Source organism: Acinonyx jubatus, chromosome B3 (genome assembly GCF_027475565.1).
Source record: "Acinonyx jubatus isolate Ajub_Pintada_27869175 chromosome B3, VMU_Ajub_asm_v1.0, whole genome shotgun sequence".
In the NCBI taxonomy this organism is placed as follows: domain Eukaryota; kingdom Metazoa; phylum Chordata; class Mammalia; order Carnivora; family Felidae; genus Acinonyx; species Acinonyx jubatus.
Window position 1 is genome coordinate 44,719,398 of NC_069386.1, and position 25,160 is coordinate 44,744,557.

Consider the following 25,160-nt stretch of genomic DNA (forward strand, 5'->3'; position numbering starts at 1 on the left):
TGGTTATAACCCTCTGGCCCAATGACTCCTTGGAGAATCTATGCAGCCAAAAGTCTACACTTTCGTGGACCTGAAAACCAGGCAGCCCTCTTCCACAGCAGCACAAGGTCTGCTCCTGCAAGAGCTGGAAACTCTGTGAAGAGGCTGCGTGCAGCACTAAACGGTGGCTTCCTCCAGTTCATTTCATCTAGCATCCCCTTTGGATCAAGGCAGAAAACTAGGGGATGAACGTGGAACCACCCATTTGATTCACAGAGATTATGATGATGAGCAAGGCAGAGCACACATTATCAAGGCCCAACTAACAACCAGATATACCTGTTTTCTGTTATGTGTGCGGTTACATGAAGAAAACAGAGAGAGATAAAGATGCTATAGGGATTACAGGGCCGCCTGGGTTAAGCCTCCACCTCTTGATTTCGGCTCAGGTCATGGTTCGTGGGTTCCAGCCCTGAATCAGGTTCTGGGCTAACAGCATGGAGCCTGCTTGGGATTCATTCTCTCTCTCTCTCCCTCTCTCTCCCTCTCTCTCTCTCTCTCTCCCTCTCTCCCTCTCTCCCTCTCTCCCTCTCTCCCTCTCTCCCTCTCTCCCTCCCTCTCTCCCTCTCTCCCTCTCTCCCTCTCTCCCTCTCTCCCTCTCTCCCTCTCTCCCTCTCTTCCTCTCCCTCCCTCTCTCTCTCTCCCTCCCTCCCTCTCTCTCTCCCTCCCTCTCTTTCTCTCTCTCTCTTCCTCTCTGCCCCTCCACCCCCTCAAAATAAACTCAAAAAAAAATTTAAAGACATTATTGTAATTACAAACAATATGCCCTAGTAATCATTTTTTCACTTTTGTTCATGAGTCAGAGAAACTGCTCCCCATGTTATGTCCTTGACTAAACTGGGTGTCCCCCCCAAAAAAGTGATGCTGAGGTCTTATGAATTGGCTCACATCTTCCTTCTGTACATTCACAGCTATTTCTTCTAGAAGAAATGAGAGAGAGAAAGTATGATGGATATGCTCGAGTGATACAGAAATCATGGAGGAAATTTGTGGCCCGGAAGAAATACGTCCAAATGAGAGAAGAAGGTATTCTAGTCATTTTGTTTCATGCATTTAACAAAGCTCCAGAATGATTTTGAGCTCAAAGTTACAAGTTCGCTTTCCTTTGCCTATAATGTCACATGTTAAAATCTTGCATTCATTTTGAGTTTCTCTGTGTATTTCCACACGATATTCCTCCTCCTTCTGGGGCCCTGGCCCTTCCGTCTTCTCTGGCCTTTGGGGAACTGCAGCCTCAGACCTCCTGTTGAACAAGAAGGAGAGAAGGAGAAACAGTATTAACAGGAACTTCATCGGGGATTACATCGGGATGGAGGAACACCCGGAGCTCCAGCAGTTTGTGGGCAAGAGGGAGAAGATCGACTTTGCAGACACAGTGACCAAGTATGACAGAAGGTTCAAGGTACACACTGACCGCTGCCCATTGTGGGGAAAGTGGCCGTTTTGACATGTCCGCCCACCTTCTTAAAGCACCTCTCCTTACAGGGTGTAAAGCGAGACTTGCTTCTTACTCCCAAGTGCTTATACTTAATCGGACGAGAGAAAGTGAAACAGGGCCCGGACAAAGGCCTGGTGAAGGAAGTGCTGAAGCGGAGAATTGAGATGGAGAGAATCTTGTCCGTGTCCCTCAGGTGAGCGGCGAGGGTGTGAGGCGAGGCTGCCTGGTCCTCCTCATCTTTGCCTCTCCGCCGTTCCAAACAGCCGGGAGAAAGGCCTGGCCGGGCGCCCCCGTTGTCAAAATCCTGGTGAAGAGAACCGAGTTTCCTCTTCTTCCCTGAGAAGACCCGACCTTCATTGGTCTCAGGAATGAGATTCCAAGAAATGGCCTTCTGGTCAGCTCCACTAGTCAAGGGGAACCCAGATCCTTTCTTCCCACAAAATGTAAGACCTGGTATCCAAAACAGAGTATAAATGCTTTTACTGAAGTGGGGCCAAAGGACCAGAGTCCCATCTGAAGCCCACCTCACCCGCCTCGAAGACCTGACCCATTTCACCAGCAAAGGCCCAGGCAGCCTGGAGTCATTGCTCAATGCCCCCTTCAACTCCCAAGTTCACAGGCAGAGGCCCCGGCTTTCTTTTGGCAGAGAGGCTTGTACGTGTAAGGAGACTTGTTTTAAATCCTGCCCTGGTCAGAATTCCCCAAGTTCCCTCTGATGAGAGGAAATCCTCCCAGTCACAGAAAGCTAAGAGAAGAGGGAGAAAGGCCCCTTTGAGCTCAGTGGCTTCCCCCTTGAGTGGCATCCCTGGGCCCTTCTGAGGAGACCGCTGCTTCTGTGGGGGCAAGGCTACGGGCTGCCATTGCATTGACAGTCGTGATGTCCTGGTGGTCTGTGAATGTGTCTTCCTGGAATTGGGATACCTCTAAACTCTTACTCCACACGAAGGACAAAACGGCTGCTCTCAGGAAAAAGCCGGGCTTTTGTGTGCTCAGGCATCCTATCTACCAGGCTGGAAATCCTGGCTCCAGTGTGATAATCCAAAACAGATTTCAAGTTGTGTCCATTCTTGCCTGTGTCACGGTGGTTTCTGATTCTCTCTGTTCCCAGTTTTCCTGATAAAGGGCCAGGTGGTGCTGTGAGGTCAAGGGTTTAAAACATCGCAGCTCAGGATGTGGGGGAAACTTGTAAGCAGAGGAGTCCATCAGCAGCCTTTCTGGCAAACCCCACCTCAGGTGGGTTTCAGTGCCGTGGATTTCAAGCAAGAGTTCCAGGCACTGTCCGGTTTCCAGAAGATCTTCCTGAGCATTCACCTCACCAGCTGGGCCACAGCCTGAGCTGGGCAGCCTGCCGGCCACACTTCCTGGCGAGCTGGGCGCTGAGGCTGCCCTTGTGGTTCCAAGGAACCCAACAGGAAGCTTCTTTTTTTCCTTGCATGGGGAAAAGCCACCCCTGGGCTAAGCAGGGTTCGCCTAAACCTGCTGTTTTCTCTTGACAGGGGCATTGGCTGAATGCCAGGGAATCATAGCTCTGGGCACATGTGCTCATTACTCTGAGAGTGATTATTATTCTTCCTGTTGTTATTGCCAGGCCTGTGTCTTCAGCCTTCAGACCATTCAGGCGGTGCTTGATCATAAATAATCATATGTCTCCATTTATATAAGGCACTTGGACACCATCCTTTTTGTCTAGGCCTTGAGGTTTATCAAGGTGTGGGATATCCCCACTCAAATGTTTTCCTTCTGTCTTGTCTTGTCTCACAGCCTCTGGGGCTGCAGTGTCTCATGCTAAAACCAGCTTCTGCTGCTGCTTCCTCATGGTCTGGACATGTGCTCCCTTATGGCCTTTCCTTGTTAGAGGATGTAATGAAATGAGGTGCTTAGCCCAAAAGTTGTTCTGGCTCCGGGGAGAGAAAAGAGTCTGAGTCATTGTAACTTGTGATCTGTGCATGTTGCAGTCACTGAGCCTCACCCTCACCAAGATTCATACTGTTCCCTCATTTCCTTCAACTACCGGGTTAGGCCAGTAATCTGAGTGAGGAATGCCACCACATGGGTGATGGTATGTGCAGAATCAAAACCAGGGTAGAAATGGATTGTGGTACCAGACCACCAGATGTGCGTGTGTGTGTGTGTGTGTGTGTGTGTGTGTTTGTGTGTGTGTGTGTGTGTTCTCAAAATATTTCAACACTGGTATAGAGAAGGATTTTAACAGTTGTCTTGCACTTCAGGGAAAAGGTTGTATTGTGTGTATGTGTGCTGAACACTGTGAGGCTTAGTGCTTGACTCTGGCTGCAGTGACTGCCCCATGGTTTCTTCTAGTTAAGACCATCACCGTGCCCATGAACTTGGTCTTCTGGACCACCTGTAACTCTTATAACCACCGGGAAAGCAAAATGGGCTCGTAGCTCCCAAGCAAACCAACCAACCATGCAAAAACAACTATGCAACAGTTTGGGAAATGAGAGCATGACCAAATATTTGATATGAAGGATTTAGTGTTCATCTCCTTAGGTGTGATCTCGGTATTGTGGTTATTTTGGTCTAAAGAGGCTTTGTCTGGGACTCCTGGCAGGCTCAATTGGTAGAGCATGGGACTCCTGATCTCTGGGTCATGAGTTCAAGCCCCATGTTGGATGTAGAGGCTACTTAAAAATAAAATCTTAAAAGAAAATTTTAGGGGTGCCTGGGTGGCTCAGTCAGTTAAGCGTCTGACTTTGGCTCAAGTCATGATCTTATGGTTCATGGGTTCAAGCCCCTCATCGTGCTCTGTGCTGACAGCTCAGAGCCTGGAGCCTTCTTTGGATTCTGTGTCTCCCTCTCTCTCTGACCCTCCCCCGCTCACCATCTCTCTCTCAAAAATTAAAAAACATTAAAAAAAATTTTTAAAGACTAGGAAAGAAAATTTAAGCTAAAGAAGAACATATAGGCCAGTCCCAATAGCTCAGGTGTAAGAGCCTGTGTTCTTTGCTTTCCCATTGTAGGTAATGAGATTGGTACCATCAAATCTCATAATTGGGGCTCTGTCTGATAAGGTTTTTATTTTTTTTTAATTTATTTATTGTTTAATTCATATTTAAGTTAGTTAGCATATGGTGCAACAGTGATTCAGGAGTAGATTCCTTAATGCCCCTTGCCCATTTAGACTATCCCCCCTTCCACAACCCACCCAGCAACCCTCTGTTTGTTCTCTATATTTAAGTCTTTTATGTTTTGTCCCCCTCCCTGTTTTTATATTATTTTTGCTTCCCTTCCTTTAGGTTTATCTGTTTTGTATCTTAAAGTCCTCATATGAGTGAAGTTGTATGATTATCTTTTCTCTGACTAATTTCGTTTAGCATAATACTCTCTAGTTCCATCCATGTAGTTGCAAATGGCAAGATTTCATTATTTGTCATTGTCAAGTAATACTCGATCGTATATACATACCACATCTTCCTCAGCCATTCCTCTGTCGATGGACATTTGGACTCTTTCCATACTTTGTTGTCAGTGCTGCTGTAAACATTGGGGTGCATGTGCCCCTTTGAAACAACATACCTATATCCCTTGTATAAATACCTCCTAGTGCAATTGCTGGGTTGTAGGGTAGTTCTATTTTTAATTTTTCGAGGAACCTTCATACTGTTTTCCAGAGTGGCTACACCAGTTTGCATTCCCATCAGCAGTGCAAAAGAGATCCTCTTTCTCCGCATCCTCACCAACATCTGTTGTTGCCTGAGTTGTTACTGTTAGCCATACTGACAGGTGTGAGGTGGTATCTCACTGTGGTTTTGATTTGTATTTCCCTGATGGTGAGTGATGTTGAGCATTTTTTCATGTGCCTGTTCACCATCTGGATGTCTTCTTGGAGAAATATCTGTTGGTGTCTTTTGTCCATTTTGCCACTGGATTATTTGTTTTTTGGGTGTTGAGTTTTATAAGTTCTCTATAGATTTTGGATACTAACCCTTTATCTGATATGTCGTTTGCAAATATCTTCTCCCACTCTGTCGGTTGCCTTTTAGTTTTGCTGATTGTTTCCTTCGCTGTGCAGAAGCTTTTTATTTTGATGAGGTCCCATAGTTCATTTTTGCTTTTGTTTCCCTTGCCTCCAGAGATGTGTTGAGTAAGAAGTTGCTGCAGCCAAGGTCAAAGAGGTTTTTGCCTGCTTCCTCCTCGAGGATTTTGATGGCTTCCTGTCTTACGTTTAGGTCTTTCATCCATTTTGAGTTTATTTTTGTGTATGGTAAGAAAGTGGTGCAGGTTCATTTTTCTGCATGTCGCTGTCCAGTTTTCCAGCACCACTTGCTGAAGAGACTGTCTTTATTCCATTGGATATTCTTTCCTGCTTTGTCAAAGATTGGTTGGCCATACGCTTGTGAGTCCATTTCTGGGTTCTCTATTCTGTTCCATTGATCTGAGTGTCTGTTCTTGTGCCAGTACCGTACTGTCTTGATGATTACAGCTTTGTAGTATAGCTTGAAGTCTGGGATTATGATGCCTCCTGCTTTTGTTTTCTTTTTCAAGATTGCTTTGGCTATTCGAGGTCTTTTCTGGTTCCATACAAATTTTAGGATTGTTTGTTCTAGCTCTGTGATGAATGCTGGTGTTATTTTGATAGGTACTGCATTGACTATGTAGATTGCTTTGGGTAGTATTAACATTTTAACAATATTTGTTCTTCCTATCCAGGAGCATGGAATATTTGTCCATTTTTTGTCTGTGTGTCTTCTTCAATTTCTCTCATAAGTTTTCTATAGTTTTCAGTGTATAGGTTTTTCACCTCTTTGGTTATGTTTATTCCTAGGTATTTTATAGTTTTTGGTGCAATTGTAAATGGGATCGATTCCTTGATTTCTCTTTCTGTTGCTTCATTATGGGTGCATAGGAATACAACCGATCCTGTGCATTGGTTTTATATCCTGCCACTTTGCTGAACTCATGGATCAGTTCTAGCAGTTTTTTTGGTGGAATCTTTTGGGTTTTCCATATAGAGTATCATGTCATCTGCAAAGAGTGAAAGTTTGACCTCCTCCTGGCCGATCTGGATGCCTTTTATTCCTTTGTGTTGTTTGACTGCAGAGGCTAAGACTTCCAATACTATGTTGGATAACAGTGGCGAGAGTGGACATGCCTGTCGTGTTCCTGACCTTAGGGGGAAAAGCTCTCAGGCTTTCCCCATTGAGGATGATATTAGCAGTGGGTCTTTCATATATGGCTTTTATGATCTTGAGGTGTGATCCTTCTATCCCTACTTTCTTGAGAGTTTTTATCAAGAAAGGGTGCTGTACTTTGTCAAATGCTTTCTCTGCATCTATTGAGAGGATCATGTGGTTCTTGTCCTTTGTTTTATTGATGTGATGCATCACATTGATTATTTTGTGGATATTGAACCAGCCCTGGATCCCAGCTATAAATCACACTTGGTTGTGGTGAATAATTCTTTGTGGAAGAAGAATTATTCGTGGATCTGGTTGGCTAGTATCTTGTGGAAGATTTTTGTATCCATGTTCATCAGGGAAATTGATCTATAGTTCTCCTTTTTAGTGTAGTCTTTGTCTGGTTTTGGAATGAAGGTAATGCTGGCTTCAAAGAAAGAGTTTTTAAGTTTGCCTTCCATTTCTATTTTTTGGAACAGCTTCAAGAGAATAGGTGTGAACTCTTCTTTAAATGTTTGGTAGAATTCCCCTGGAAAGCCATCCAGCCCTAGACTCTTGTTTTTTTGGGAGAGTTTTGGTTTCTTTACTGGTTATGGGTCTGTTCACATTTTCTATTTCTTCCTGTTTCGCTTTTGGTAGTTTATATTTTTCTAGGAATGTGTCCATTTCTTCCAGATTGCCCATTTTATTGGCGCATAATTGCTCATAATATTCTCTTGTTTGTATTTCGGCAGTGTTGGTTGTGATCTCTCCTCTTTCATTCTTGATTTTATTTATTTGGGTCCTTTCTTTTTTGTTTCTGATCAAACTGGCTAGGGGTTTATCAATTTTGTTAATTCTTTCAAAGAACCAGCTGGTTTCATTGATCTGTTCTGCTGTTTTATTTGTCTGTTTGTTTTTGTTTTTGTGTTTTTGTTTCGATCACATTGATTTCTGCTCTAATCGTTGTTATCCTGTCTTCTGCTGGTTTGGGGTTTTATTTGATGTTCTTTTTCCAGCTCTTTGAGGTGTGAGGTTAGGTTGTGTATCTGAGGCCTTTCTTCCTTCTTTAGGAAGGCCTACATTGCTATATACTTTTATGACTGCCTCTGCTGCATGCCAGAAGTTTTGGGCTGTGGTATTATCATTTTCATTGCCCTCATGTACTTTTTAATTTTCTCTTTAATTTCTTGGTTGGCCCATTCTTTTTCTTTTTTTAATATGGGACACTTCATGAATTTGTGTGTCATCCTTGTGCAGGGGCCATGCTAATCTTCTCTGTATCATTCCAATTTTAGTATATGTGCTGCTGAAGTGAGCACCCCATGCATTCTTTAGTAGGATGTTCTTTAGTCCCCAAGTATTTGTTATCTTTCCAAATTTTCTCTTGTGGTTGATTGCGAGTTTCATAGCGTTGTGGCCTGAAAATATGCACAGTATGATCTCAGTCTTTTTGTACTTGCTGAGGGCTGATATGTGTCCCACTATGTGATCTGTTCTGGAGAATGTTTCATGGGCACTGAAGAAGAATGTGTATTCTGCTTTAGGATAAAGTGTTCTGAATATATCTGTTAAGTCCATCCTGTCCAATGTGTCACTCAAAGCCATTGCTTCCATGTTGATTTTCTGTTTAGATGATCTGCCTGTTGTTGTAAGTGGGATGTTGAAGTTCCCTACTATTATGGTATTATTATCAATGAATTTCTTTTTGTTTGTGATTAATTGATTTATATATTTGGGTTCCTCAACATTTGGAGCATAAATGTTTACAATCGTTAGGTCTTCTTCATGGATAGACCCCTTAATTATGATATAATGCCCTTCTTCATCTCTTGTTATAGTCTTTATTTAAAACAAATTTTTTTTAACATTTATTTATTTTTGAGAGATAGAGAGCAAGGGAGGGGCAGAGAGAGAGGGAGACACAAAATATGAAGCAGGCCCCATGCTCTGGGCTGTTAGCACGGAGCCTGAAGTGGGGCTCGAACCCACGAACTGTGAGATCATGACCTGAGCTGAAGTTGGATGCCCAACTGACTGAGCCACCCAGGCACCCCTAAGTCCATTTTAAAATCTAGATCATCTGGTATAAATATTGCTACTCCAGCTCTCTTTTGTTGACCATTAGCATGATAGATGGTTCTCCATCCCCTTATTTTCAGTCTGAGGGTGTCTTTAGGTCTAAAATGGGTCTCTTGTAAACAGCATATAGATGGATCTTGTTTTCTTATCCCTTCTGTTATCCTATGTCTTTTGAATGGAGCGTTGAGTCCATTGACATTTAGAGTGAGTACTGAAAGATAGGAATTTATTGCCATTATGTTGCTAATAAATTGGAGAGTTGGAATTTCTGGTAGTGTTCTCTGGTTCTTTGTTGCTTTTGGTCTTTTTGTTTCTGTTTTTGTTTTTGTTGTTTCATCTCTTCTCCCTTCAGAGAGTCCCCCTTAAAATTTCTTGCAGGGCTGGTTTAGTGGTCACGAACTCCTTTAATTTTTGTTTGTCTGGGAAACTTTTTATCTCTCCTTCTATTTTGAATGACAGCCTTGCTGGATGAAGAATTCTTGGCTGCATGTTTTTCCGATTCAGCACATTGACTATATCCTGCCACTCCCTTCTGGCCTGCCAAGTTTCTGTGGATGGGTCTGCTGCAAACCTGATCTGTCTTCCCTTGTAGGTTAAGGACTTTTTTTCCCTTGCTGCTTTCATGATTCTTTCCTTGCCTGAGTATTTTGTGAATTTGACTATGTCACGCCTTGTTGCTGGTCGGTTTTTGTTAAATGTAATGGCAGTCCTCTGTGCTTCCTGGATTTCGATGTCTGTGTCTTTCCTCAGGTTAGGAATGATTTCTGCTATGATTCGTTCACATAAATTTTCTACCCCTTTTTTTCTCTCTTCATCTTCTGGGACCCCTATCATTCTTATGTTATTCCTTTTTAATGAGTCACTGAGTTCTCTAATTTTTATTTTGTGCTCTTTTGCCTTAGTTTCCCTCTTTTTTTCTGCTTCAGTATTCTCCATAAGTTTGCTCTGCCTCATCCATTCTTGCTGCCGTGGCATCCATTCTTGCTGCCGTGGCATCCATTCGAGATAGCAGCTCAGTTATAGCATTTTTTATTTCATCCTCCCTAGCTTTTACTTCTTTTATCTCCGCATAAAGGGACTCTGATGTATTTTCAACCCCAGCTAGTATTCTTATTATCATGATTCTAAATTCTGATTCAGACATCTTGTTTGTATCTGTGATTAAGTCCTCGGCTGTCATTTCTTTCTGTTCTTTCTTTTGGGGTGAATTCCTTCGTTTTGTCATTTTTGAGGAAGAAAAGGAATTAATAAAGTAAGAAAAATTAAAATTAAAAATTAAAAACAACACAAAGAAATCAAATAAAGGATGTTAGATCCTAGGTATGTTTTGGTCTGGTTGTTGAAAGAAGCTTGATAGATTAGAAAAAAAAGGGAAAGATAAGAAAAGAAAAAAAAGGAAAACCTTTGAAAATTTGAAAAAATGAATACAATAAAACAGAATAGAATGAAATGATGAAAGTAAAATAGAATTTTAAGAATTTATAAAAGAGTAAAAAAAACTAGTAGAAAAAATTGACAAGTCTTTTTAATAAAAATGGAAAATGAAAGTAGATTTTTTTTCTCTTTCTGTATTCAAGAATAAGAAAAGAAAAAAAAAATTGAATAAAAGGACCAGCGAACAGAATGGAGTATGATTGAAATTACATCTGGTTTCTCATAGAAGTCAAGCTATGAAGCACTTTATAGTCCGTAAACTAAGCAGGCAGAGAGACTTGTGTTTGTCAAGAGTGCTGTTGGCCCAGTTGGGCAGGGCTTAGTGTAACAGCTATGTCCTCCATAGATGGCACTGCTTAGCTTACTGGGGTGGATTGCTGTGGATGGCACTCGTAGGCATGTATGTGCGTATGTGGGAGGGGTGAAAATGGCATCACCCTGCTACCCAGTCTCTAGTATTTGAACTCTGTGGTCTCCACAACTGTTAATCGAGCACCCTTGCTTTTTCTCTGGCTTCCATCCACTCCCCACTTCTACACTGTCTGTAACCAAGCTGCCAGGCGGCACCTGCCTCCTGAGTTTTATCTCAAATAGGGCTTTTTCCCAGCCCCTCCCTTCTGAGGGACTTCAGCTTTGGCCCGCTCACACCTTCTGGAGGAGGGTCTCACCAAGCAATGGCCAGGTGCCGGCTCGCCCCCAGGAATGTTCATGAGACCGCACTGCTGATGGTGCCCAGAGACTGTGGCATGTTCATGTGACCATGAACAAAAAGTTCATGCGATCTTGTACCAGCAGCAGAGTTTCAAGGTTTATGGAAAATCACAACACACATCTGGCTCCGGGCTTCACCCTCAATGTCCTTATTCCAGCACTAGTAAATGTGGTTGTTCTCCGGAGTCTGCTGGGACCTTTGCCTGTGGGGATGCCGCACAGCCTCTACCAGGTGTCCTCCCAGCAGGGGAACTGCTTCTCCCCATGTGGCCCGAGAACCTCTTGGACCCCACTCTGCTACTGGGGATTCGCCCTTCCCACCGGAGCACCACTAGGTATTGAGCTGCGGAGTTGCAGACTTTGTGCTCCCCCTGTTTATAGAGTCTTAATGGAATTTAAACCCTCTCCTTTCTCCTTTCTTCCTTTTTTGTTCAGTCCCTGTGGCTGTTTCCGCTTTTCCACTTTGTCTGCAGCTGCTTTTGGTGGTGGTGGGGGGTGCTTTTCCCATACTCTCTCCCCATCTCCGTCCTCTCTCCACAAGCAAAAACAACTCCCTGACCTCCGCAGCTTCTCTCTCCCCCAGTTCACCTCTTCACGCCGCGTACCTGCTGAGTTCTGTGGTTCAGGTTGTGCAGATTGTTGTGTTAATCCTCAAATCAGTTTTCTAGGTGTGCAGGATGGGTTAGTGTTAATCTGGCTACATTTCAGCCACGAGAGACGCAAAAAAAACCTTCATGCTGTTCCGCCATCTTGGCCCCTCCTCTGATGAGGCTTCTAATAGTCCTTGTCATTTTAATAGCTGATCACCAGAGGCCCAAGACTGAAAACTACGTGGCTCCCTGTCTGGTTCAGTAGATTTTCCAAAATGACTATGTGATGGGAAGATCAACCTGAAAGAGGGCTTTAGGGAGATGCTCCAGTTTCTCTTGTTGCAACATTCTTGCCTAGAATGTTGCGTTGCCTAATTGGCTAAACCTGGCAATAAGAACAGCTTACTTTACCACTGCGCAGCTGACCCAAAACATTACTGAAATCTTGACTTGATGTAACCTTTGGGATTTAGGAACCTGGACGTTGTCAGCATTTTTGAACTGAACCCCTACCTTCTGTTCAGCTCTGGAATTTGGAGGTGAATGCAAACATAGTCACTGCCTCAAGGAGCTCCCTGTCATTCTGGAATGGAAGCAAATACCTGAGTAGGCCTTCCATATAACCTGCCATACAGGTTATAAGTGTTAGGAGATGTTACACAGGATACTCCTGGGATACAAAAGACACGATGAGCCTTCTCACTGGGGGTCTGTGAAGCTTTGCTAGGAGACCCTTGTTTAGGTTTGACACAGCCTGTGTCTGCACTACAGGGAAATCAGGTTGCCCAAAGCTGGTGTCACTGGTTTCTCTGTATGGTGGAATTCTGGAGAAGGTTTATTTTCTTCTCCTTCTTCACGTTTATTTATTTTTGAAAGAGAGAGACGGAGAGCATGTGTGCAAGCAAGCAAAGGAGAGGCAAGGAGAGAGGAGATAGAGACTCCCAAGCAGGTTGTGTGCTGACAGCAGAGAGCCTGATGCAGGGCTTGAACTCATGAGCCATGAGAGCATGACCTGAGCCAGACACTTAACCGACTGAGCCACCCAGGCACCCAGGTTTTTTTTCTTCTTTAATTACCTCTGTACTTTCCAGTTTGCTAAAAGGAGTACATATAAAGGTTTAAATAAAGGCAGGGCTGGCCTAGGAAATAGCCTTTTCAGCATAAGGGCGGGGGAACCTCCTTTAAGTCTTTACTCAGTGTTTTGTAACGAACATTTTTTTGTGAAAGAGATACTGGTTAAGGGAGTGAAACAAGATTTTCTAGTATTGTCAGCAATATAACAATAAGCCACAAAGATGAGATAAAAAGCAAACAGAGAGCCAAAGCAGGGACTAGTAAAGGATCTTTCAGCACAGGGGACTACATCAAACATCTGTAAGGAATTGCAGCTTGAGCATATGAATAAGACAGGGGTGAGGTCCAAAGATAAGTCTGAATTTTTAGAATAAATAAATGTAAAAGCTTTGTTTTTAGCCCCTGGAGCGTGGGCTGAGGAGAGGCGAATGAACTTAAAACTCTGGCCTGAGGATGGTTTCACTGACTCCCATGCCTGGGTCACCCGAGGGAGGGGTTTCTGAATTTGAGGGCTAAAGTCAAAGTGTCCAAACACTTGTTCTCATTTCCAGACTCCTGCTGATAATTGGCCCTGAAGTTTTGGCCTGCTTGCTTTTTTCTTTATGGTAATGAAACTCCTAAGCGCATTAAACTACTCAAGGTTACTTGCGTTGGGCTCATTTAGCCCAGTTGAATAAGCACTGTCCCGCCGAAAAGTACAGCCAGGCAAACAGACGCATCCAGACATGCCCAAGAGTGCTCTGCATCAAGCAGAGCTTTGTTTCTCACCCCACACACCGAAAAGTGGGGCTTCTCGTTTTACTCTTTGCCTATTGCATCCACTCCCTTCCTCACGCAACAGTCTTCTTACCCCTGGGCTAGGATGCTAGGATGCTTGGGGTTTTTTTTTCATTAATTCCAAATGATATTTACACAAGTGTCTTTGTGTGGAGTTCTGCATTGCCATAATTGAATTGATCATGACAATTCTAGACTTTTCATCTGCCTAGAGACAGGAAGATGATAGTAGCTTTGTAGCTAGACCGTCTGTGGTACATTCTCAGACTTTACGAAAAGATTCCATTTCCTCATTTAGAAAAGTAGAGATTTAGAAATAGTAGAGATTGTGAGCTGCCCTGCAATACCTATTTTCTCCTTTACATAGGAATGGCTGACAGCCTCCCCTCAGACTGCATTTCCCAGGCTTCCTTGCAGCTAGGTGTAAACATGTGACGTAGTGCTGGCCCATGGGGTGTGAGCAGAAGTGACTTGTACAACTTCCCGGTCCTACCTGTAAAAGGAAAGAGTAAATGCCTAGCCCCCAGGCACTGTAGAATGGTCCTGTTGGTCCTGAATTGCTTTTGCAAATGCTTTTGACGAGCAAGAGACAAAAATGCAATCTTGTTTAAACCGCCAGTTGCCACAGTCTTCATCACGACAGAAAAACCTATATCCCAACTATAACAAGAGTATAAAGGAAACTAGTTGTGATGTAGGAAAGTTTGAAAACAAAGGCTTGAGGTAGTAATAATGAGCAAGTGTTCCACCTAAATGGCCATTATGTGTTCAGAAATGCCCGTAGAGTATTCTGACTTCACATCCAAGAAGAACTCTTCGGCATACTTATCCTCATTAAACAGGCTTTGAAGGGCCAAGCTCCCTCTCAGTGTGCTGTTGTCTTGTTGCTTCTAGTTTACTCATCTCTCCCCTGTGGTTTGTGCATGCTGCCATTCTGTGCCTTTAAATTATAGGTGGGTGGTGGGCCTACCTTAGATCTCTCCTCTCCTATACATTACCAAGCTCCTTTCATGTAGGAAGACTAAGGGGCTGAGGTTTCTGGAAGAGGCTATGGCTAAAGCTACTGACTTAATCAGGTACAGGTCGTTAGCTTCCTTCTGTGCCCAAAGAGAGAAGGTTCCTGACAAGCCACCAAGGCTCTGACTGCCCGAAGAAGTCAGAAGGCTCAGACTGCCTCTGGTCTACCCCGACCTCATCATATTCATGGGACTGCCCAGAGATACCATGGGAGTTGCAGTTTAAATGGATCAGAGTCTACATGGAAGAAGAATGCTTAATCTCAAAGCTTCTCTATGCCCTAGTTCTTTCTCCATACTCACCTTCCCGTCTGGGTTTGTAATCTCTTGGTGCAGCGGTACCTAGGGTCCCGAGAGCAGGGCCCTGTGTGATACAGCTCAGCTCTGGTTACTAAAAAAACAAAAAAACAAAAAAAACATGTTGTTGGCATTTCCTGCACTTGAAGAGATTAAAATGTTATTGTGGTCAATTCATTGAAACAGGTTTGCTTTGTTTTTAATACCTGGAAAAACACTATCCCTGATGAAATGTCATTCTTTAGAGGGGTGTCTTAGATAGTTTCACCGTGGTCCAGTGGAGGTCTTTGTAAGTGTGTACATTATGGAACCTGTGGGGTTGGTGGCCTCCTTCAACTGAGCTATACCTCTAACAACTGGAGTATAAAAGGTCTTAATTATATGTGTGTTGTAATTTCCATGAAGTCTAGCTGGGTTTGGAGATGGAACTGAGTCTAATCAATCCTCTCTACCAGTAAGCATTTTCCCCAGAACTGGGTTTGCCTCAGCCTCTTCCAGTCTTCCTGCAGCATCTCCTGTTTTCTCCCTCCTGGCCTGAGTTTGCCCACAGCCCTACCCTATACAAACATGCAGTTTCCACAGAGGTGTGTTCTCTCCCTGTCCCACGAAATTCATTAGCTTGAAGTTGATGATTGTTCTTGCTTGCTGTTGGTCCACCTGTCTTGTGTATCTGTGTTTCGTGTGTTTGTGCCTTCAGCAGCTCTTGGCACACAGTTTAAGCAGAGCACCCAGTACCCAAAGACCCGTAATAAGTGCTTACAAAGCCCAGGGTGTTGGCCTCCCTTTTCGTAACTGAGCTACAATTCTTCAAGTTAGGATTTATTACAATAGCTACAACCATATTGTAAATTCTACTAACTTGGCACTTATGTGGAATTGTTCACTTTCAGCCACATTCTATTCATAACAGTTGGGATTTTTATGATCCTAAGAACGTAGAAGTTGAATTTGAAAGTGGTTTTTTCTTTTTTAATGCAGACTAAATTGTCCTTAAATTCCGGATTTTGAAAATCATGTGGGAGATTTATTTTGATACTTTTGGTGGGTTATAAGCTTCCTTCGAAAGCAGATTGCAGCAATTTTGTTACGTAATTTGTAGCTGTTGTGTTTTGTTTTGAAGCTTATCACTTACAGAAAGACTGTAGAAACCTAATGCTATCTTACAGATAGAAACCTAATGCTATCTTACAGAATTTTTTTAAGGGAATAAACAGACGTGCAACTTTCATTAAGTCTTTCCAATCTCTTTGCAGTACCATGCAGGATGACATTTTCATTCTTCATGAGCAAGAGTATGACAGTCTGCTTGAGTCTGTCTTCAAAACTGAATTCTTAAGCCTCTTAGCAAAGCGTTATGAGGAAAAAACCCAGAAGCAACTACCTCTGAAATTTAGCAATACGTAAGTGGGGATCTGGGGACCAAAGTTGTGAGTAAAAATTGATATCCCTGCTGCAGTCAAGGCTGAGAAGAGAGGAGGCTTGTGGGGTGGAGCAGGGGGTCTGACCGGCTTCAGTGGCTTCAGAAAAGCCCAGCCCTGTGTGCCTCCATTTCTCCCAGAGAGTCCTAGGGCCTATAGAAGACAGTCCTGATGGATGTTACAGACCTTGAAAGATCACTTTTGCATTTTTGTGAAGTAATATGGACAGCTACTTAAAATTAGGATTTTTCTGCCTTATGACATGAGAAAATGTAAGTTTAAAAAAAAAGCAGAATATGGAATTGTGTTATGTAAGCCCATAGGCAGTATGAAAAATAAAAACTGGCTGGGCATTTTAGAGTTGTGGATGAATTTCCCATGTATTTGGGTTTTGGTTGCTAGTGTTGAATGAAATTTAATTAAGTAATAACCACCTTCCGTGCCGGGGAGACATGGGCTATCTTGTGTCTGGCATCTCTCAGTTCTCCACAAACAGACCGAGGGAAATCAGAGAGGCACAGTGACGCCCCACAATAGTGTGGCCTGGAGAGTGTCCCTTCCCTTTCGTCCACTCGGCAGACCCACCTGAGTTCACCTGATGGAGTGACATTGGTACCTATAATGGGGTACCTCCCTCACCAACTGGTTTCTCACAGATGCTTGCTGGGCCCCAGATACTTCTGCCTCTGGTCGGGGCTTAGCACGCCGCTGTCCCACGCCCATGTACGTTGTCCACGTTCGAGGGCCCCGGGCTGGCTCAGATGACCTGGGTTTGCCTAGTTTTACAGCACTCTTGCCCAGCAGCAGAAAACTCCATGCTGGGGTCTGCGAGCACCATTTTCTCACGTGTTACTAACAAATATCCTCGTCACAGGCTTGAACTCAAGTTGAAAAAGGAAAACTGGGGTCCCTGGAGTGCAGGGGGCTCCCGGCAAGTGCAGTTCCACCAAGGCTTCGGTGACCTGGCCATCCTCAAGCCCAGTAACAAAGTGCTGCAGGTCAGCATCGGACCAGGCCTGCCCAAGAACTCCCGTAAGTGTGCACGGGGCCCGTGGCGGGACCACCGCCTGGCCCTCCCTCACCCTGCTCGGGGCCAGACTTGCTTCCTACGAGATGCTCACGGGGCTCTGCGAGGCAGAGAACCAGTACATTTACTGCTTCCTGGGGCTGGGGTTTACTTGACATTGAAGCATTTCCAACCAAACCAACATCGAGGCAAATGAGCAGGTTAAACCTTTCTGGATAATTTTGCACTTAGATATAGCAATCCTGGCATCACAAATACTGTGTTTAAAATAAATCAGGGGAGCCTGGGTGGCTCAGTCGGTTGAGCGTCCGACTTCAGCTCAAGGTCATGGTCTCATGGTCTGTGAGTTCGAGTCCCACGTCGGGCTCTGTGCTGACAGCTCGGAGCCTGGAGCCTGCCTCAGATTCTGTGTCTCCCTCTCTCTCTGCTCCTCCGTCACTCCTGCTCTCTCAAAAATAAATAAACATTTAAAAACATTTTTTAAATAAAATAAATCAGCTTGTTAGCTTCACATGTCCAGCCCATTCCAGTCAGATCTTGTCAACAGTACAAACATTACCTTTTCTGGCAGTTAGAAGAAATTGACCACGTTTTACCAGCCCTTAGCCGGGTTTCACTGTATTACTGTGCATCAGAGCTAATGGCTCCTCCTTCGACCATAGAACCAGCGCTTACCTGGAAAACCCCTCCTGCCACCGCACTGCACTAACTCCTTCACCAACCTTTGATTCTTTTTCTATTTATTACCAATGTTTGTAATGTACAGCATAGAGTAATCATGTATGCTATGCTTTCATCTACTGTAGATATCTTTATAGAATTTTCTCCATGCGTACAACAAATGGACGCCAGGTATAAAGGAGGCCTTTGTGAAATCTGTCTACAAAGGTACACACTGGCATGTGCTGTAAGTCACTAATACAATACAGACAAATAGCCACGCAGAACATGTTGGTGTGTCTGTATCAGTTGGTACTTACAGAACACAGACAGCAGTTCTTTTGGGTTTTGTTTTAATTTTTCTTTTTTTTTTTAAGTTTGTTTATTTATTTTGAGAGAGAGAGAGGGAGAGCACACGAGGGGCAGAGAGAGAGGAAGAGAGAGAATCCCAAGCAGGCTCCACACTTTGAGCGCAGGGCCCAACATGGGGCTTAATCTCACGAACCATAAGAGCATGACCTGAGCTGAAACCAAGAGTTGGATGCTTAACCAGTTAAGCCACCCAGGCGCCCCCAGACAGCAGTTTTTGAAGATGCTTTTAAATACACGGATTCTTGGGATGCCTGGGTGGCTTAGTCAGTTAAGTGTCTGACTTTGGCTCAGGTCATGATTTCGTGATTCATGGGTTTAAGCCCTGCATCAGGCTCTGTGCTGATAGCTTGGAGCCTGGAGCCTGCTTAAGATTCTGTGTCTGCTTGGCGCCTGGGTGGCTCAGTCGGTTGGATGACCGACTTCGGCTCAGGCCATGATCTCACGGTCCGTGGGTTCCAGCCCCGCATCGGACTCTGTGCTGGCAGCTCGGAGCCTGGAGCCTGCTTCGGATTCTGTGTCTCCCTCTCTCTCTCTGCCCCTCCCCTGCTCAAGCTCTGTCTCTCTCTCTCTCTCTCAAAAATAAATAAACGTTTAAAAAATTAAAAAAAAAAAAAAAGATTCTGTGTCTCCCCACTCTGGTCTCCTGCCAATACCTCCTCCTGGCCAAACCCAACTGGAATGCAGAGGCCTCTTGCCCCAGGTGAAGCAGTCCTTTGGGCTCAGAGCCTGGCAAAGAAGAGCAACAGATAACCAGCGGGTTGTGAAGAGTGTTCAGTAGGCCCCGAAGTGGAACATCCCCTAATCAGGAGGGAAGGAATCTAGGTACAGAGAGGGAAACCCTCACCAGGCCGCTTCCCCTTGTCCCAGACCTCAGGACCTCCTTCATTTTGTGTTATTCGTGCCTTCTCACCTCCCATCCTTCTCAGTTCCTCAGCCCTTCTCTTTGCAAGAAATTCCCTCTGCACCCCTCTTCTGGTTTGATCCTGCCTTCCTTCATGTCCTACTGGAGACCTATCTGTTGGTTTCCTTTGTAATACATGTCTCTGCAGAGGTGCCATCTCCTCTGCCCGGCAGTGTTCCTGCCGCCCCAGGCCCAGTTCTGACCCACAGTGGGGTTCCATGGACCACCAGTTGATTTTCTAACTCCTCACGTCCGTGTCAGAAGTACAAGTCTTCTACCCTCTGTGGTCTCTGTTTTCATCGGAAGGCTCTTGACCCTACACTGATGTACAGTGAGCGCTGAGATGTGCTTCTTGCCAGTGACCGTGACGGGCAGCACTCACGGGTTCATTCCGTGCTGTGTTCAGACCACGAGTGCAAACGTTAAAATGTCCCACCCATCTCTTTTGAAAGCCCACAGAAATAGAAACGCTTTTGTAAGACTGTAAAGCCATTGTCTCTAACATTTCAACACCATGGGTCCATCGACATGTCTTCCGGCCCCTCCTGTCCCATAGCTACTAAGACTCAGTACTTCCCTCAACTGCCCCTCCTCTATGCAGGCTCCTTGCATATCTGGCTGGAACCTGGATTCCACACTTCTCGAAAGTTTTCCATAAGCAAGAAACCATCAGAAGCCATAAAACCAACCAGTGGTACTGATTTTGACTTTGTCTTGTTTGTTTGTTTCAGGTCCTACCAGAAGGAACACAATTCAAAACAAAGGTTATTCCGGTGGGACGCACAATGCCAACTACCCCATGAGAGCCGCCCCTCCCCCTCCAGGTAAATCCAGCGTGTGCCCGAGACCAGGACCACTAACCTGGACCCATCGTTTGTAAAATGCATCTGGGAAGAAACCCATCAGCAGATAAATGCGCACATATTACCCAGCCATGCGCCATTGCAGTGCCAGATGCACCCCCGCCAGCATAAGGGCCCTGCTTGTGACCCCAAAATGCAGGAAAAGCATGAGCTCGTGAGACTGAACTGAGGCTGAGTTAATGATCTGGATTTCATTACCTAGCAATATCACCCCCAAAGGGAAGACTCCTTACATCAGTAAAAGAAAAAGGAGTTCCTTGCCCATGGCAACCAGGATGTTGTCAGCTTTTCAGTTGGGAGGATGTGGCCTTTGTGGGGCTAGGAGTTCGCTGGCGATAACCCCTCCACCAGCACTCTGTTCCTGCCAAGTGTCATGGTGATATTTTGCAACTAGGTAAGAGCTTCATGAATAAGTGGAAAATTTTTATTTTCAGTCAGAGAGGCTCTTTATTCCAAAAAACAAAGAAATACCTAAAAGAATTACAAAATTGATACAAAAAATTTTTTTAAACCTTAAGTTTCATATTTCTCATGTTTTATGATAAAAATACAGCACGCAGGTCAATAAAATCCAAACCTGAGTCAATGCAAGACTCTTTGCCTGGAAAAATCCATTTAGTGTTTTAAGAGCACTCTCAAAATGCACAAGATGTTTTTCCCTCACTCACAAAATTCAGTTAATAAAGAGCTGTCCCCAGAATATGGGGTGTTGGTAAGTTCAGGAGTCTGGGTCTGAAACAGTCACCTTAGGACCACACTTAAATCATCCCAGACAAGGAAATAGCAGTGTCTGAAGTAAGCAGGGAAAAGCATTTCTTTCATCTGCTCTGCAATCTCGAAGCTATATGCTAAAATATGGACACCCGTGCCTAGCAGGAAAAAACTAATTCAGATCTCTTTGGGAGTCCCCATGCTTTCTGCCCAGCTCTCTTTCCTCCCCTCTGCCTTTACCCTTAAAGAAAATCCAAGCATAAAGGAACCTAAGAGAACCACTATAGTATTGTGTTACTACTTACGTGCTGGCGCCGCCCTCCCCCCCCCCCCCCCCCCCCCGAGCCCCGTCCCGCCCCTGTGCAGAATCCTGGCCAGACCACCTGGAAAGTTCATTTGCCTCAGCTTAGGTTGGCCAAAGTTGCCTCAGACCAAATACCCGACCTTGAGCTCGGCTCCCAACCCCTCTACGTGACCGTTTTCGTCAATAAAATGAGGCAGTTGGACCTGAATCCCTTTTATCAGCCTTTCTCACACTATCTGTGGTGAAGGAACAAGGTTGGGTTTTTTTTCTTTCTTTTCTTAATGTCTTGTTTTGTTTTGTTTTGTTTTTATTTATGTTGAGAGAAAGAAAGGTGAGCAGGGGAGGGGCAGAGAGAGAGAGAGAGAGAGAGAGAGAGAGAGAGAGAGAGAGAATCCCAAGCAGGCTCTGCACTGCCAGTGTGGGGCCCGACACGGTGCTTGAACCCACGAACTGCGATTTCATGACCCAAGCTGAAGTTGGATGCCTAACCAACTGAGCCACCCGGGTGCCCCTTAATTTCTTTCCTTCTTTCTTTCTCAGCCTATCACAAACCATGCTTTTATTGTAACATATAATAAAAATGAGTAGAAGAATGGAATTTTAAAAGCATTCAAAATAGAAGCCAGAATTTCTTACTGGATTCAAAAGACATGAAATAGGTCTATGAAGCTGCTGTGAACGCTTCTAGGTGCTTATTCTTAATTTCTGAACTTATCGAGGGTGAATGGGTCATGCGCAGCATGGAGCAGCCCATCTGTGACACCCCCCCCCCTTTAATTTCATAGCCCTACAGCACGTCCTGCTCTGGTTTGCCCCTCTCCTTGGCAACCACCAAGCTCCTTGTTTCTTTAATGAAGAAACTGACACACTGAAAGGTCATATATCTTGTTCAAGGTCAACAGAGCTAACCTAGGCAGAGCCCAATCTGACCTGCTGGTCTCTCTTATAAACTGACGGTCATTCCACCTGTACCAAAGGGTTTTTTTCTTAATTCAGTTGGAAGAGGTTTTATAGGAGGTTTACCAAAATGGGCCTGGGGAAGTCTTGTTCTTCATTCTTGCCCAGATCTGTCAGTGGGAGAAGAGGTAAGGGAGAAGAAGAGATCACACATACAATGGAAAGATAATGCCCCTTTTGGCCAAGGCCTGTGGTTTGGAGCCCATCACCATATTCCATTACTTAACAGATAATGTGATCTTGACTAGGAACAGTTGTTTGGCTATGAGAGTTTGCCCTATGTGGATTGATCCAACCAGTGGCCACATTTCCCTGCCTGTGTAGAGTGCTCCCTCTACCTCCCACAGGGGACTCCTGCAGAGGACACCCAAGACTGACCCCTTGAAAATGGACATCCAGCTGTTTAAACAGCTGCCTGCCAGCCCTCTTGAATCATAGCCTCATAATTTTTCTTAGATCTAAGAATGTGCCTGCCAACTCATTGCAAGCTTACCTTTCCTTGCATGTGGGCTTTGAAAGCCTGAATGAACATCTGGTGATTCTGCTACCCAATTCGACAAGCATGTGTGAGTGTCTGCTATGTTCCAGGCACTTGCTAGGCAGCTTACAGTGTATCAGCTCTGTCCCTCACAACATATTTGCAGTCATGTCCTCTGTATTTTCAGATGGGAAAACTGAGGCCTGGCGAAGCTAAGTGACTTGCTCTTGGCTAATCGATGGAGAGCCTTTAAGCAGATCAGAAGATGTAAGCTTTGTTTTCTCCCGTTTTTCTCTCCCTAGGTTACCATCAGAACGGAGTCATCAAAAACCAATTTGTGCCACATCCCCACGCTCCTGGAAACCAGAGGTTAAATCAGAAAAGTCTGTACACCTCCATGGCCCGTCCACCCTTGCCACGGCAGCAGTCCACCGGCTCAGACCGAGTGTCACAGACGCCGGAGAGCTTGGATTTCCTTAAGGTCCCAGATCAGGGTGCTGCCGGGTAAGGGTCCCACCCCCTATAGATGAAGTTGGTGACCTATATCTCCATCCATCACAGCAAGGTCCGGGGATTTCTTTGGGCTGTCTATACATGGTTCTAAAGTTGTTTTCCACCTGCGTGGTATAATCCAGGACCCAAGGCCATGAGGCTCGTGGTTGGCATTCGTAAAAGTACCAGCCAGGTTGACAGCACACAACTCATTCTCTGGAGATGGTTTATCATGATCATCAGAAGAGGGTCCCCTTCAGCCCTGAGATTCAATTACTCTGTGACCTGTCTTGCTCTCTGGCATGGCTGAGGAATGATGGGGTTTTGATTTGTGTCTGTGCCTGCTGCTACATAAACACTACAGCTCGAAGAGCCATTAGGAACACTAAGAATAACATCCCAGCGTTGTACGAGGTATAGATGCTTTTATGAATACATATCTTTAGGGCTTTAAAATGAGAGCCTCGTAGCCTTTCTAGAACTGAAAATGAAGACTGACAAAAAGAAACGCCGGGTTTTTAGCTGGAGGAAGTAAAGACTTCTAGAACTCTGTATTGATATTCAAAGAGTTATTAGTGTGGAAAGGCGGTTGGACACGTCCTGTGGAGTCACCAGGCATAAAACAGGCCCACTCAAAGACATGTAAGTGATCTCTGCCAGGAGGTAGCTTTTGGCATCAGTAAATAAAGGGGCATTCTAGAACCCCAAAGATGAACTGCCCTAGGATGTAAGGAGTACCTTGCCCCCAGAAGTATTCAGGCACGGGGTGGATGGAAATAGAAATAAGCAAGCAGATGTACTGTAGAGTGAGGTTGTCAGGTACCAGATAAGGATGAGGGTCTTATTTCAGTCCCTATTACCTAGCTAATATTGGACCTGCTGCTTACCCTCCCTGAGCTTTTTCTCCTCATCTATACACTGATGTAATGGCCACCATGCGTGCACATTGTTGGGAGTACTAGAAATAATATACATTAAATACCCAGCATGATACTGGGCATGTAGGAGCCACTCGGTCCGCGGGGGCTTGATGACAATGATGGTGGTGGTGGTGGTGATGACGATGATAGAACCATTATCTCACCGAGGCTGAACTAGTGACTTTGAAGGAGTCCTCCAACTCTGCATGATTCTCCATGGTAGAGTGGTTTTCTCCACTGAACCCAAGAGTGGGCCTGCTCCAGCCCACTCTTCCCCTTCCTCATGCCTGCCTGCATCTTCCATTCTCTCCGTGGCTCCACCATGATGGAGTTTCAGATGTGGTCGGGAGACTCGTGGATGCAATAGAGCAGTGCTGGGAGAGAGACAACAGCTCCTGCCATTCACCTCCATTTCCCATTACAAGATGTTTTTCCTGCCTTGTCAGCTTCCTTCTAAAGACCACAAAGCTTTTACAAGCTTAACCACGTTCTCCTGGGGTTCCTCTTCCCCTGGCAAGTCTCACCTCATTTGGGCTCCAGATAGGAAAACACCTTAGTTCGGTGCAGATGGTTGTCAGTAGAGATGATGCCACTCTACCCTGGATCTCTCTCCGCACCTACCCCCCACTTTTGTGTCAGTCGCTGCCTCCCACCAGTTCCAACGATCATGGCCTGCCTGATTGGCTTGATCAAAAGCAGTAGTTCTCCGACTTTAATGTGCACAGAATCACCTGGAGAACTCGCTGGCCCACTTCCAGAGTCTGAATCAGTAGGTCCAGGGCGGTGCCCAAGAATTGACATTTCTATCAAGTTCTCAGCTGCTGTTGCTGCTGCTACTGATCCAGGGACCACATTTTGAAAAGCACTCCTCTAAAGGCATCTGTTCTCTAACTGATAAAGCCAGGAAAGATTCTGTGTACAAGTGAATTGAGAGGGTGCTGTTGAGGCAGAATTAAGATTTTTACTCCATAACCCAGACCTACACTCTTCAGATGGATGGACCTAATGAAAATAATCAAACAATTCTTCCTGGGCCCGGGTTGAGGTTCGTGTCCCAAAGTAGGCCGAGAATTAAAATCAATCAATCAACAAAATGCATCAAATCTCTTAGCTCTGTCTGTTAGCTTCCTACTTGCATTGGCCTTGGCAAGCAAAACCATCTTTCCAGCCCTGCTTTGCAAGTTACAGACTTGCACACCAGCCAACTGCTAGCATCTGTCAGCCAAAGGCAGGCAATTTAGGAACATAGTGTCTTAACTGAGGCTGCTCCCTTCCAGCCCTCAGCTGCGTGGCTCCCTATTTAAGTCTTAGCGCACCCTTTGCCACCTCTAGGTCTAAAGATCAGGCGTACATAATGTGGCGTGGCGATGGCTATGAGGCTGGACAGAGAGGGCACCTTCACAGCTGGCTACCAGGCAGTAAGATTTTCCTGACCTTCTGTTGTCTGTACTCTTAGTAGGCACACTGAGTCCAGGAGCTGCA

The 25,160-nt window shown here is 44.9% G+C and overlaps 1 protein-coding gene and 1 non-coding gene across 2 annotated transcripts in view; one reads left to right on the plus strand and one right to left on the minus strand.

Moving 5' to 3' along the window:
• The window catches only part of MYO1E (myosin IE), a 211,906-nt gene that overhangs the window by 167,920 nt on the left and 18,826 nt on the right, over positions 1-25,160 (plus strand). Inside the window, exons 20-26 of the mRNA XM_027067382.2 lie at positions 951-1,065; positions 1,272-1,441; positions 1,525-1,670; positions 15,829-15,975; positions 16,868-17,025; positions 19,685-19,777; positions 22,569-22,770. Of these exons, the coding sequence (XP_026923183.1) occupies positions 951-1,065; positions 1,272-1,441; positions 1,525-1,670; positions 15,829-15,975; positions 16,868-17,025; positions 19,685-19,777; positions 22,569-22,770 (1,031 nt within the window). The remainder of the gene's footprint in view (positions 1-950; positions 1,066-1,271; positions 1,442-1,524; positions 1,671-15,828; positions 15,976-16,867; positions 17,026-19,684; positions 19,778-22,568; positions 22,771-25,160) is intronic.
• LOC113602140 (U6 spliceosomal RNA) lies at positions 7,810-7,916 on the minus strand. The gene has a single exon (XR_003423502.1). It is a non-coding gene; the product is annotated as a U6 spliceosomal RNA (small nuclear RNA).